At 36.0% G+C, this 14,986-nt stretch overlaps 1 protein-coding gene across 8 annotated transcripts in view; it reads left to right on the top strand.

Annotated features, from left to right (window-relative positions):
- The window catches only part of EXOC1 (exocyst complex component 1), a 62,419-nt gene that overhangs the window by 12,344 nt on the left and 35,089 nt on the right, over positions 1-14,986 (top strand). For 3 of the 8 annotated variants that reach the window (XM_028491823.2, XM_028491824.2, XM_028491825.2), the window contains exons 4-11: positions 2,582-2,741; positions 5,635-5,655; positions 6,832-6,861; positions 7,169-7,356; positions 9,200-9,427; positions 9,636-9,768; positions 10,611-10,720; positions 11,567-11,620. In XM_028491823.2, the coding sequence (XP_028347624.1) occupies positions 2,582-2,741; positions 5,635-5,655; positions 6,832-6,861; positions 7,169-7,356; positions 9,200-9,427; positions 9,636-9,768; positions 10,611-10,720; positions 11,567-11,620 (924 nt within the window). The remainder of the gene's footprint in view (positions 1-2,581; positions 2,742-5,634; positions 5,656-6,831; positions 6,862-7,168; positions 7,357-9,199; positions 9,428-9,635; positions 9,769-10,610; positions 10,721-11,566; positions 11,621-14,986) is intronic. The other 5 variants (XM_007116052.4, XM_007116053.4, XM_007116050.4 and 2 more) reach the window with 4 other exon arrangements.

Genomic DNA, 14,986 nt, shown 5'->3' with positions numbered 1-14,986 from the left:
GGCTCACGGGCCTAGCTGCTCCGCGGCATGTGGGATCTTCCCAGACCGGGGCATGAACCTGTGTCCCCTGCATCGGCAGGCGGACTCTCAACCACTGCGCCACCAGGGAAGCCCACAATTACCTTTTTTTAAAGAAATTTATTTTATTAAGTATAGTTGATTTACAATGTTGTGTTAATTTCTGCTGTACAGAAAAGTGATTCAGTTATACATATATATACATTCTTTTTCATATTCTTTTCTATTATGGTTTATCACAGAATATTGAATATAGTTCCGTGTGCTATACAGTAGGACCTTGTTTATCTCTTCTATGTATAATAGTTTGGATCTGCTAATCCCAAACTCCCAGTACATCCCTTCCCCACCTCTCCTTCCCCTTGGCAATCACAAGTCTGTTCTCTATGTCAGTGAGTCTGTTTCTGTTTCACAGATAAGTTCAGTTGTGTCACATTTTAGATTCCACATATAAGTGATATCATATGTATTTGTCCTCTGTCTGACTTACTTCACTTAGTATGATACTCTCTAGTAGCATCCATGTTGCTGCAAATGGCATTATTTCATTCTTTTTTATGGCTAAGTAGTATTTCATTGTATATATGTACCACATCCTCTTTATCCATTCATCTGTCGATGGACATATAGGTTTTTCTGTCGTGGCTGTGGTAAATAGTGCTGCAGTGAACACTGGGGTGCATTTATCTTTTCAAATTATAGTTTTGTCCAGGTATATGCTCAGGAGTGGGATTGCTGGATCATATGGCAACTCTATTTTTAGTTCTTTGAGGAACCTCCATACTGTTCTCCGTAGTAGCTGCGCCAATTTATAATGCAATTATCTTTTCGTTGTAAGTGAAAGTTTTTAATCTTTTGTCACTTTAATTCTGCTTATTGAGCTATAAATTCATTAGTACATCCATGCTATTGTAATATGATTGTACCATAGGTAAATCTTGATTCCTAAATTATCCCAAATCTTCACAGTGAAAGTCATATCACTTTCCTTGCCTACTTATGGTCTTTATTACATTTTATTCCCCCTAAATAACACTTTAAATTAATTGAATACATGATTAGCCTTCTATAGAACATTAAAAACATTTGAGCCTATTTTTAATTCCTTGGATGTGAAGGAAAGTATACATCCATATGTTTTCATATTTTATACAGTAGTCAGGTAGTTCTAAATTCAAGGGAGAATATCAAGGCATGAAAATATTTCTGTAATGTGGCTTAAGAGACATGTAGAGAGCATAGTGCAGTTCTCTCACACAAGTTGAACTTCTTTTTCATTTGAAAGGACCTTAAAAGGCTAGTATATTTTACTTTTGAGACACCTTTAATTGTTCTGTATTTTCAGAATTGTAAACAGGAGCAGTCCCTGCTTTTCACCTCATTTGTTCTTGGAAATCACACTAGGGTATAGATTGTATTTTTTCTCACATGTTATAATGAGAAGATTCACAGCTGTGAATAATAGCACATTATCAAAGAAAAAGTATAACTCTAAAACCCCATAGGCAATTTAAAAAGAAAAATTAGGTCCACATCAAAACCAGAAACCATTGTCGTCTTAGAAACTAGGAAGCTGAGACACAGGCCATTAAGTAGGCATCCTGTACTTTCACTCATAGACCTAAGGGGCATAGAAAGGAAATTACCAGAACACTATCTTTTGAGAGGTAAACAAAATTTGTGCCATAAATTGAATTCTCTGAACCATTCTCTGCAAGTCACTTGGTCGATTTTGTGTGTGTGTGTGTGTGTGTGTGCAGTTCTTTGCCATTTTATTATGTGCGGGTCCATGTAACCACCGCTACAATCAAGATACAGAAGTATTACAACACCTTAAAGAGCTCCCTCAGCTACCTCTTTATAGCACACCCATCCTCTTTCCTTCCCCCAACAATCCCTGACTCCTGACAACCACTAATCTATTCTCCATCTCATCCGTTTGAAGTAGAATTTCATTTTGATTTATTTATAGTTAGTAGAGAGTATCTCTTTGTGTAGATATTTAGGTATGACATTATATAAACATAACTTAGTTCTGCTTGTGTTGACATTACCAGTTTCAGTGAGGGGAAAAACCTTTTAGTCGTTTTTTTTTTTTTCTTTTTTGCTGCGTTGGGTCTTCGTTGCTACATGCACGCTTTCTCTAGTTGCAGCGAGCGGGGGCTACTCTTCATTGCAGTGCATTGGCTTCTCATTGCAGTGGTTTTTCTTGTTGTGGAGCACGGGCTCTAGGCATGCGGCCTTCAGTAGTTGTGGCACATGGGCTCAGTAGTTGTGGCTCACAGGCTCTAGAGCGCAGGCTTAGTAGCTGTGGCGCACGGGCTTAGTTGCTCTGCGGCATGTGGGATCTTCCCGGACCAGGGCTCGAACCTGTGTTCCCTGCACTGGCAGGCGGATTCTTAACCACTGTGCCACACGGGAAGTCCCTCTTTTAGTAGATTTGTAATGGTGATTTTTTTTCCAACAACAGCTTAAACTTCTTTTTGTTTTATTGAAATATATATTTTACAATAATGAAGAGGATATGATCAAAAACAATATCGTTTGTATATTTTTATTTCAGGAAAATCCTGAATTTGATTTACATTTTGAAAAAATATATAAATGGGTTGCCAGCAGCACTGCTGAAAAGAATGCATTTATTTCATGCATTTGGAAACTGAATCAGCGATATCTCCGGAAGAAAATTGATTTTGTCCATGTTAGCTCACAGCTTTTGGAAGGTAAAGTTAAATAAAAATGTATATGTAAAATCAGGTATATCTATAAGTGAATATATAATTTGGCATTGCTCAAAGTATTTAAAACTCTGAATTATCTTTTTTGTAAAGGAATTTTAAGATAATTTTTCTTATTGCAGAAGTGATGCTTGTTCATTATAGAAAACTGATTCATCAAATTAAATGAAAATCACTTATAAACTTAATCCTCGGAGATAACTATGCATTTCTATGCATACTGAAATGCTTTTTTTAAAATAAAGAAATTTATGTTGCTACCTAACATGCCTTTTCATATAATGTTTCATGAACATTTTCCATGTTATTAAACACTTACCCCAACATTATTTTTAATGGCACCATAGTATTCCACTGTATTGGATATACTATAATTTTTTAACTAATCACTTTTTAAAAATTTTCCAATCTTTGCTTTTCTTAAACAGCTCTGAGATGAATATCCTTGTAGCTGTATTTTTGTGTAGAGTGTAGGTGTAGTGTTTAAGAAACAACTCTGGAGTCAGACTGCCTGGGTTCAAATACTGGCTTTGTCACTTACTATAGCTGTGTGATCTTGCGTTGCTCTATGTTTCAGTTTCTTGTATGTCAGAAACAGAGATAATAATAGTATCGACTCCATAGGATTGTTTTAAGGATTAAATTAATATATGAACATGATGAGAACAATGCCAGATATATAGTAAGAACTCAATTATATATTAACAATTATTATTCTGTTATCAGGATAAAGTCCTAAGACATGAGGTTAATTAGGGTATTTTAGATCAGTATGTCTTCAGGAATATTACTAGGGATTATTTTGTGTTATAAGGCAGAAATTCTACTATTAATTGTTGAAAACATACAACGAGGTTTTTTTCTTTTAAAATTTCTTTTGTAAAGACATACACATTGTGAGAAGATGGGTTCTGTGTGCCTTGCGGATGCAATTTGTGTTGTATTCTTTATCTCAAAGCAATTGAAGTAACAGCAGGTGGACAGAGTTGTTGCCCCTCTTTATTGAGAAAAAAAAAAGTAGATTTGTTCTAAATTATATATTAGAAAGAAAACTTAGATTTGTCCTAAGTTGTATATTAGCATTTCAAAATAGAAGCTTCTGTTCTGTCAAGTGAAACATCTGAAATTGCCAATATTCAACCATTTTGACCTATAAAAATGGCAGTTTCAGATGCTTCAGACTATTCCTTGACTTAGTCACTTGCCTCTGTCCTTTCTCCATTTTGTTTTACTTAATTCCTTTGCTGTTTGGTCATCTGTCTTTCTCTCCTTAAATGTAGTATTCTTGTCCATCACTTATTAATTAGTGAGGCCATTATTGGTTTCAGGCTTGATGCTTGGAACTGGCAGAGGCAAGTCACATCTCTCAGGCCACATGCGTCTGCCTGCAGTGGGGCTGGCCTTGTGTCGGAGCCCTCAGGGTTGCCATCTCACCAACATTAGCCTCCAGTGTCTTGGTGGTTGAGTGTGCTGAGGGAATGACCTTTAAGAAATTTATGGTAATTTTCCATGCCTTGAATAGTGGCTTAATTTGTTCTGAGTAGCTTTCTTTCTTTCTTTTTTTTTTTTTTTTTTTTAAACCATTTCAGGGTTGAACATTCTGATCAGTGAATGATTCATAAGCTTTCTGTTCTGTTTTCGAATATGATGTGTTTGCAGATGTTACTTATTGCCTAAGATGTATTTTAAACCAATATATTTCATTCAGTCAACAATATGGGCAAGTACATACCTACCTGTATTTACCTCATTAAGGAATATTACCAAAATCAATGAGAAGAGTATTGCTGTTTTTTGAGAATGAGGTGACTAGCTTTAAAAAAAGACAAGACATTTAATTTTTCAGGGCCTTAAACGAAGGTGTAGACATTTTTATTTTTATAAATATCACCTAATTGAGATCAATTTTAAGAATACTGAGATCCTTAAGGAACTCATTTTGAAAATCACTTTCTATAAATCAGTAACTGTTGCTTGGTTTAATGGAGTTCATATAGTAACTTTATTAATGTCCATAAACCTGTTTAATGTTTTACTGGACTTTAAAATTATGGCCACTAACTCCCATTTTTTAAAAAAAAGTCTCTAAGCTTTGGGTTATGTTAGAAAACAAATAAGAAATTTTCAACATCTCCTTTAAAGAGCTAAGTAATCATTCAAGTAAGTAAGTCTGTTCATTGGGAATGTTAGCAGTAGCAGCTTTAGTAGTTTTTATTGGTGACAATTGAATGTTCGTGCTAATAATTAGGGCTTCTTAGTAGAATAAGGTTCTTAAAACAGGACTTTGTTAGCAGTTGAAGTAGAGTGAAGTTTTTGTTTCGCCTTTTCTTTTTCATTCTTGCAGCCAGATTATTTTTTAAATCTTTGACTTGAATCCTTAAAAGCCAGCTTGAACTGATAATCGTGTGTGTTTTTTTAAACTGCTTCCATCTTGTCCTTTCTAACAATGTTTTATGACTAATCCATTGTGAGGGAGTGTCTGGGTAAAGGTTTGGGCCTTGAGTGAAAATAACTAGACTAAACACATGAGTCACAACTAACCTATAAACAATCCCCAGGAAGTGATCTGTTTCCCAGTTTTCTCCTCCAAGGAGTCGGCAGTACTGTTTCATAAAAGACTAAGAGAAAATAGAAAGATAAATGTATTTTTAGTCACTGTCAGAAAATGAATAAGAAAAATGAACACTGGAAATTTAGCTTCTTGTGGATATTTCCAGTTTGTAGTTGTATTTGACATTGTCTTTTAAGCTTTAATGTAGCATGAAGTTCGAATGAAATATGGGTAGTATTTTTAAAATTTAAACCTGTGTACGTTTCTAGCCAGCTAATATTCTTTGCTTACTTTCCTCTGCTTTTTTCATACCTTTTTACTCTCCAGAACTGCCTAAAGTTACAGAAGGTGCGTAACACCTTTTCTTCTTATTCTATTCCATAGATTTTTATTACTTGACATTGTTATGTACTGTTGGTTGCATATTTTATGAAATTGTGTGCAGGGAAAAATATATTACTACACGATCCATATGGTAATAAAAATCGATGATAGTATTCATTATTGACTTCCAAAGGGCTGTTTTATGAAAGAGAAAATACTTCTGAAGCAATTATGATCATTTAAAATCTTTTGTTTATTTTTAAATATTTATTTGTGCAAGGAACTGTACAGAATGGTTTAGGCATTCCCTGCCCCCTAGTGGCTAAGAAGCTGTCACACATGACAGTTTAACATTTCCACAGTGACTGTTTCAAAGGACTAGGAGCTCGGCGATGCTACTATAAGGAACTTATATTTATATACTGTAATCTGTAATTGCCTGTACCAAAAGTTTTATCCCCCTCCTTTTTTTTTTGGGACATTATCTAAATCGGCCTAATTGCCATTCTTAAGAGTAAACCATTTGTTACTTTGAATTAGGTGTTTTTTGTCTTAGGACAAATGAACATATGTCATGTCACACTGAATACAAATATTCATTTTCATACAAAATAATATTTCAAACATCCAGTGTTTGTGATTTTAACGTGTCACATGAGTTGATGAAAATCAGTGACTTTGTTTCGAGGTTTATTTAGGGGTAAAAATTATTTTTTTCATTTTACCTCTCTTAACCTCAAGATTTATATAAATCCCACATGCTGAGTATATTCTCTCAAAAAACTGAACGGAGGCATTTACCCAGAAAGCATCTCAGATTTGACCTCGTGGTCTTTTGTTTTGAAGCAGGAAAACAGTTTAAATTTTTGTAATTTCACTCAGCCATGTAGTTGTTGCTCTTCTTACTACAGTATACAGTTACTGAGAAAATTTCTATTAGCTGATCTTTAGAAATTTTATTAACACGTGAAAAATTTTTAAAGAAAGAAATGGAAAATTCAGTTAATATTTTCAGTGCCCAAAATAAATTGTGAATTGTAGATGCATTTTTAAAATTTCAATTGAAAGTTATTTGCAGAAAAAAACAAAGCATAACAAAGACAAAAAGAACAAAGATAACAGAAGAAAATGTTACCTGGGAAAAAAAGGGAAGCAAATTGTTTTTCATGTGTCCTGAACTCATAATCATTGTTTTGTTAGAGCAACAGTTTCTTCAGGTAGGGGGAAAAGGTTAGTCTTGCACACGTGCTTTGTTTCTGGTTTTGTATTTGTTTTATAGTTTGATTATGTTTTGGGAAACTGTGACTAAAGCCTATTTTAACACAAGTCAGTGAATTAGACTGCATGCTTTTGTTGTAATAGATATTATGTTAACACATGTGGTTCTTCATAATAATAAGTGGTTTTTTCATATATTTTGAATCATTTTTTCCTATTTTTCAGCCACTAAATGTGACCTTTGCTTATAACTGACCTTACCTATAAGTGCAGTGCTATTGTCCATCCTACTTTATTTTTAATTTTTACCCTCTTTAAGAATCTGTTCCAAGTGGAGAAAATCAGAGTGTGACAGGAGGCGATGAAGAAGCAGTGGATGAATACCAAGAGTTAAATGCAAGAGAAGAGCAGGATATTGAGATAATGATGGAAGGCTGTGAGTATGCAATTTCGAATGCCGAGGCCTTTGCAGAAAGGTTGTCCAGAGAGCTGCAGGTGCTAGATGGGGTAAGCCTTGCTTGTAATCTATGATTAGTGATGTGTGTGTAGTGGATTGAGGAGACTGGTGATGTTCATATTTTACTGCCTGAGCAGTAAAGCCTGGGTAGTGTGATTATTGCTGTCTTTCTCTATAAGTGCATTACCAGCTGCCATCAGTCTTTCACTGTTCTTGTTCAAAAGACAACCATTCCTAATAGGCCAATGAAGGCAGTTGGCTGAGGTTCTGGATTTGGGGAGCGTCTTGATTTGAAGTGATGGAAGTAAAAAGTAGCCAACCTGAAACCAAGTTGGGGGTTGATTCCTCCAGCCTCTGAAACACCTCAGAATAGTTCAGTGCAAAAGAATAGCGTTTTTGTGGTTTGAAAGAAAAAACTAGGGGCAGGTTAGAAAGAGAGAAATTGGGCTGAAAGAAGTGAATCATGTACCCAAAGAGAGCAAGATAGTGTGGTGAAAAACAGAGAGCCAGGGGAAAAGGATGTTTGACTCCCCTGCTGAAATGTTTTGGAATAGACTCTATTCATTTGTACGCACATTTCTAAGTTTGTATCTAAATGCACATTTTTATTTACTTTTTTTAGAAAGTAAAAAGCTGCAAGTAGCACCTCTGTTGTGAGAAAAACCTAAAATGGGAACATTTGGGGTTTTTTTGTTTTGTTTAGACAAGGTATGCATTTAAGAAAAACCCTCAGAGAATAAAAAATATTTAAAGACTTAAAGAATGTTGGCCTTTTATACGTGAAAGGTACAGAAGTTAAGAGATTGAACTCAGGCCCAGAGATTACACGAACAGTCCAAGCTTACAAATCTATAAAACTCTGGAAGTAAAGCCTAGAAGAGACTTTAAGATGTTAAAGCAGAAATTGTCCTGGGTCAGTTCAAGCCCCACCTCTGCTGCTTGATGTCAGTGGGTCTGAGCCCTGCTGCCTTTACAGTTGGGCTGCACCTACAATTGAGTTATTATGAATAGTGAATAAAATAACACATGTGAAATTATAGCATCAACTGTACAGTGATACTCTTAATTCCTTGTCCAGATTTTTTCCTCATATTGTGTTATCTGCCTTCTTAATGTGGCTTAGTGATTTGTATTTTCTTTTCTAGTTAATATTGCATCTGTGTTGCAAGTCATCATATTACTTTGCAGTTTAATTTTGGATTTGAAAGCTTCCATATTTCAGGGAATTCAGAATCAATAGTCAGAGTCATTTAGAAAACATTAATAAAGGGATGGTGGTTTGTTACTGCTTTGCCTCGAAAAAAAAGTAGTCTCAAATGAAAGAGAAAAGAAAGAATACCATAGAAGGAGCTATCTTATGGCAATAGGCTCTTCCACATCCTGTTAGTACAAATCATACAACAGTTATAAATTAGTTCCATGAATTCTTCAAAGACTGGCATACTACTGCTACCCTCTTGACTAAGGTATTAACATAGATGATTATGCTTTTGTTTAGGGTTTTATGTAAGTATTACAGAGTATAGAAAATTTCTATAGCTGATAGAGTTGGAAGAAGTATCAGAGATGACATAGTGTAATGCCACTTAATTTATAGAAATGAGAATATACCATTACTGATGATACATCGTGGGGCAGAGCCCTACTTGTTCAGTCTGCAGAAATATGCAATACTGAGGTATGGTCCCTAACCTTGATATAAGGGAAGGTGTACTTTCCTGAAATACTGTGTAAAAAAGTGGAATGTAAACACAAAGTGATAAATTAGATGTTTAAATGTGTATGTCAATCTTCGTTACTCTGCTGTCAAAGAGATTTATCAATATTTCATTTTTATACCTCTTTTACACATTTGAAGAATACGAAGTATTACTTATCTTTTTAACTTTGTAGGCCAACATCCAGTCAATCATGGCCTCCGAAAAGCAAGTAAACATCCTAATGAAGTTGCTGGATGAGGCTCTAAAGGAGGTGGATCAGATTGAATTGAAACTGAGCAGTTATGAGGAAATGCTCCAAAGTGTAAAAGAACAAATGGATCAGATCTCTGAGAGCAACCACCTGATTCATCTTAGTAACACTAATAATGTAAAACTCCTATCAGAGATAGAGTTCCTTGTGGTAAGCATGATTATAAATTACCAACAACAATTTAAAAAACCTAATGATAATATGTAAAGCCCATTTGTAAACATTTTCTAATTTCCTTAGGAGAGCAAGATTTAAAAATACTGAAATTCCAAAGACCTAGTAATAGGATTGAGTAGCATCTTACCTGTAAATTTCCTGAAGAGTACATGTACAAACGGTGTATTTATGTGTATTCCAGAACCACATGGACTTGGCCAAAGGTCATATAAAGGCCCTTCAGGAAGGAGATCTTGCTTCCTCCAGGGGCATCGAGGCCTGTACCAACGCCGCAGATGCCCTTCTGCAGTGCATGAATGTGGCTCTTCGACCGGGTATGACAATAAAATCTGCCCGAGAACCTGAGACTAAGCCTGTGACTTAGTATAAAGCTTTTGACAAGAAGTGCATGGGGCAAGTGGTTTAGGGTTACATTCTTAGCTATTAAAACAAGTTTCACTTATTATCAAACATAATTCATATTAGCACTAAGAAATTTTTCATTTCAGTTCCTTCTGATTGACCATCAATGACTGGTTAACACCAGGATTTTTCTTCAGTACTGTCCATAGAACCTAGCACAAAGTAGATGACATAATGTTTTGCTACGCCAGCAGTTCCAAAACTTGAGTTTGCATCAGAATCACCTAGAGCAGGGGTCCCCAACCCCCGGTGCTGCGACTGGTACTGGTCCACGGCCTGTTAGGAACCGGGCCGCGCAGCAGGAGGTGAGCGGCGGGCTAGTGAGCGAAGCTTCATCTGCTGCTCCCCATCACGCGCATTACCTCCTGAACCATCCCGCCCCCCCATCCGTGGAAAAATGGTCTTCCACGAAACTGGTCCCTGGTGCCAAAAAGGTTGGGGACCACTGACCTAGAAGGCTTATGAAAATACAAATTGCCAGGTGCCACCTCCAGAATCAGTAGGTCTGGGCTGAGACCTTGGAATCCATATTTCTAACAGTTCCCAGATGATGCTGAGGCAGGACCACACTGTGAGAACCACTGTGCTATACTATTTTTTTCCCCTTAACCTTTCTTTTACAAAGCATACGAATAACCCAGTAAAACTTCAGGTTCTTCAAAACTGAAATATGGATACTGTTATAAAGGTATTCATTAAACATCAAGGAACTCTTTTTACGCATTAAATAAGTCAAAAAATGTTATGATTTCAGGCCATGACATGCTTCTGGCAGTCAAACAGCAACAGCAACGTTTCAGTGATTTGCGAGAGCATTTTGCCCGGAGGCTGGCCAGTCACCTCAACAATGTTTTTGTTCAACAGGTAATTTTATTTTATTATTAATACTGACATGTTCCTGTAACCTGTTTATATATATATTTACTTAAAATTAATATATATTAGCTTAAAATTAAATTCCCAGAAAAAGTTTTAGTGTGTTTCATCGGGATCACAGTATATTCCTTAACACATTTCTTTGATGTTAATATTTTTAATAAAGTTTTAATATTTGTAAATACATCTACGAGCAAATATGTGCATATTTGCTCGTAGATGTATTTGGGGCCTCAGTGGCCTCCTTAGGAAGACAGTCTAGTTCCTTTTAGCTAAAACTCCCTGAGTTTTAAATAACTATGCTTACATGTTGCATATACCATTTAGACATTCTTATTTATAAAAATAAGTCCAAACCTGTTACATGTTTACTGTTTGGCTTGTTTTATTTTTCAGTATTTTGAAGTGAGAACTAGGACTTGATTCCATGTTTGAAGTGTTTCATTGGCTTCATGTACTTAAATATATGAGAAAAATGACTAAGTCAGTTGTAAATTCCAGTTGATTTAATCTTACATAAACCCTTTGTCTGCATTTTTATATAGAAAGGGATGTTATAATTAAGGTTGTGGCAATGCTAATAATGCTAATAATATTATTAAGGGTACCTTAGAGGGATTTGAATAGAAGGCATTTTAATATCTGGGCATTTTAATAAATTAGGTTTTGTATATTTTTCATCTCCTTTATTTTAATAGGGTTATTGGGCAAAAAAAAAAATTGAGGGAAATTCTGTTCATCAAGAAATGCTGTCTGAAATACTGGATTCTTATTTTGTTTTCACTTTGTAGTATTCTAAAACAATTGTATTTACTATATTTTATTTCTGATTAGTTTACTCAGGCCCTCCTTCAACTCTATAACAGGTCCTACTTTCTTTCGGTGCCTGTGAGTACATCAGCTTTGGCTCCAGCTTCTTTGATTCTTTTCTTTTTTCTGTAAAGTTTACTAAACTTAACAGCAGCAGAATCTTTATAGATTATAATTTACTGATTTAAGCTGCCTGTTAACCATATTTATAGCAGTTTTTTAATGTCCCATAACAAAAAGTTTATTTAGGCCAAAAAAGTATTTAATCTCATTCTGCTTGCCTTTCTTCCTGTCATTCTGTCACTCACTCACTTTCTCCTTCATATATTTAGAAATCATTTGCCAAGTGATTAGAGATGCATACCAGACATTTACTTGGAATAGATGAGAGGCTGATTCTGCCCTCAAGTCACTCACAGTCTAGAGAAGGGAGATATAATAGACTGATGGACTGAGGGAGAGTATATGTTATGATAGTGGTACTGTGGGAGCATAAAGGAAGACCATCTAACTAAGCACGCAAGGGGGAAATTGGGGAAGACTCTCTTAACATTTTACTTGACGTGAAAAGCATCAAGAAAAAAGTAAACCTAGAAATCACATAGGAAATACTAATGCACATTTTACTCACACTAGTATTTCAATAATATCTGTTTCTACGCAGTTCCCTAGTTTTAAAAAATAATCCTGTTGACAGTGATATAGGCCACATTTGTAGATGGTACTGAAAATACTAGTCAGTAAACAATAATCCTTTCTGCACCCTTAATTGTTTGTTGTAACATACTACTATTTATGATTTTGCTTCCTTATAAACTAATGGCTTTGTTTAAAGTGAATGCTTCCGAGTTCTGAAAATCTAATATGTATTGTTACATGTAAGTAATGCATGTTGAAAACCAGAATGTTGCAGCAACCTAGAATGTGCTGAAGAAGGTGGAGAATGACGTTCCAAGTATAGAAAAGAGATTTTCTGTGTGTTAAATTTAATGCATTGTGTCACCTAGCAAAAGAGTTGGGAAACATGGGTATTTCTATTCCTGGTCGTGGGACACACTGGCTGGGAAAATTTGATTACCGCATTATGGTTTATCTCTTTGTCAGTCACCAGATTTTTATTGCATGCCTATTTTGTACTGACTGTCATCCGTATATAAGAATAAGAAATGACTCACACCCTCAAGATGCTTGTGAGGAGGTGTTAAAAGTAATGTACTTAAAGCTCTACAGCAGTGTATACAGAGTTCCTTGGAGACATTGAAGGTTCAGTTCCAGACCACCACAATAAAGTGAATATCTCAGTAAAGCAAGTCACACAAATTTTTTTGTTTCCCAGTGCATTTAAAATTTATGTTTACACTATATTGTAGCCTATTAAGTGTACAATAGCATTATGTCTAACAAAGGAATGTACACACCTTAATTTAAAAAATACTTTATTGCTAAAAATTGCTAACCATCATCTGAGCCTTCAATGAGTCATAATATTTTGCTGGTGGGGGGTCTTTCCTCAATGTTGATGGCACTGAGGGATCAAGGTGGTGGTTGCTGAAGAGTGGGGTGGCTATGGCAATTTTTAAAAATAAGATAATGAAGTTTGCTATAATGATTGACTTTTCCATTCCCAAACAATTTCTCTGGGGCATGCAATGCTGGTGATAGCATTTTACCCACAGTAGAACTTCTTTGAAAACTGGAGTCAGTCCTCTCAAATCCTGCTGCTGTTTTATCAACTAAGTTTATGTAATAGCCTAAATCCTTTGTTGTCATTTCAGTAGTCTTCACAGCATCTTCACCAGGAGTAGATTCCATCTCAAGAAATCACTTTCTTTGCTCAGCTATAAGAAGCAACTCCTCATCCGTTAAAATCCATTAAGTGAGATTATAGCAATTCAGTCACATCTTCAAGCTCCACTTCTAATTCTAGTTCTCTTGCTGTTTCTACCGCATCTGTAGTTACTTCTTCTACTGAAGTCTTGAACCCCTCAAAGTCATTCATGAGGGTTGGAATCAGCTTCTTCCAAAACTCCTGTTAATGTTGATATTCTGATCTCTTCTCATGAATCACAAATGTTCTTAATGGCATCTAGAGTCGTGAATCCTTTTCAACAGGTTTTCAGTTGTCTTTACCCAGGTCTATCAGAGGAATCACTATCTATGGCAGCTGTGGCCTTACAAAATGTTATTTCTTAAATAATAAGACTTGAAAGTCAAAATGACTCTTTGGTCATGGGCTGCAGAATGGAAATTGTGTTAGCAGGCATGAAAACAACATTAATCTCTTTATACATCTCCATCAGAGCTCTTGGGTGACCAGGTGCCTTGTCAGTGAGCAGTAATATTTTAAAAGGAGTTTTTTTTTCTGAGCAGTAGGTCTCAACAGTGAGCTCAAAATATTCAGTAAAATATTCATGTTGTGAGCAGATGTGCTGTCATCCAGACTTCGTTGTTCCATTTTTAGGGCACAGGCAGAGTAGATTTAGCATACTTCTTAAGGACCCTAGGATTTTCAGAATGGTAAATGAGCATTGGCTTCAACTTAAAGTCACCAGCTGCATTAGTCCCTAACAAGAGAGTCAGCCTGTGCTTTGAAGCCAGGCATTTACTTCTCCTCTCTAGCTGTGAAAGTCTTAGATAGCATCTTCTTCTAATAGAAGGCTGTTTCATCTTACTTGGAAAATCTGTTGTTTAGTGTAGCCACCTTCTTTAATTATCTTAGCTAGATCTTCTGGATAACTTGCTTCAGCTTCTACATCAGCAGTTGTGCTTTACCTTGCACTTTTATGTTATGGAGATGGCTTCTTTCCTTGAACCTCATGAACCAGCCTCTACTAGCTTCAGACTTTTCTTCTGCAGCTTCCTCACCTCTCTCAGCCTTCATAGAATTGAAGAGAGTTAGGGCCTTGCTCTGGATTAGACTTTGGCTTGTGGGAATGTTGTGGCTGGTTTGGTCTTCTCTCCAGACCCCTGAAACTTTCTCCATATCAGCAATAAGGTTGTTTTGCTTTCTAATAATTCAAGTGTTCACTCGAGTAGCACTTTTAATTTCCTTCAAGAACTTTTCCTTTGCATTCACAGCTTGGCTATTTGATACAAGAGGCCTAGCTTTCAGCTGATCTTGGCTTTCAACATGCCTTCCTCAGTAAACTTAATCATTGGTTTAAAGTGAGAGATGTGTGACTGTTCCTTTCACTTGAACACTTAGAGGCGATTATCAGAGTATTAATTGGTATAATTTCAATATTGCTGTGTCTCAAGGAATAGGGAGGCCAGAGGAGAGAAATAGGAGAATGACTAGTTGATGGAGCAGTCAGAACACACAACATTTATCAATTAAAGTTCACCATCTTATGTGGACACAGTTCATGGTGCCCCAAAACAATTACAATAGTAACGTCAGGGGCTTCCCTGGTGGCGCAGTGGTTGAGAGTCCGCCTGCCGATG

This window comes from Physeter macrocephalus, chromosome 7 (genome assembly GCF_002837175.3).
Source record: "Physeter macrocephalus isolate SW-GA chromosome 7, ASM283717v5, whole genome shotgun sequence".
Classification (NCBI taxonomy): Eukaryota; Metazoa; Chordata; class Mammalia; order Artiodactyla; family Physeteridae; genus Physeter; species Physeter macrocephalus.
Note: the sequence above shows the minus strand (reverse complement) of the source record. Positions and strands in the feature narration are given on the sequence as shown.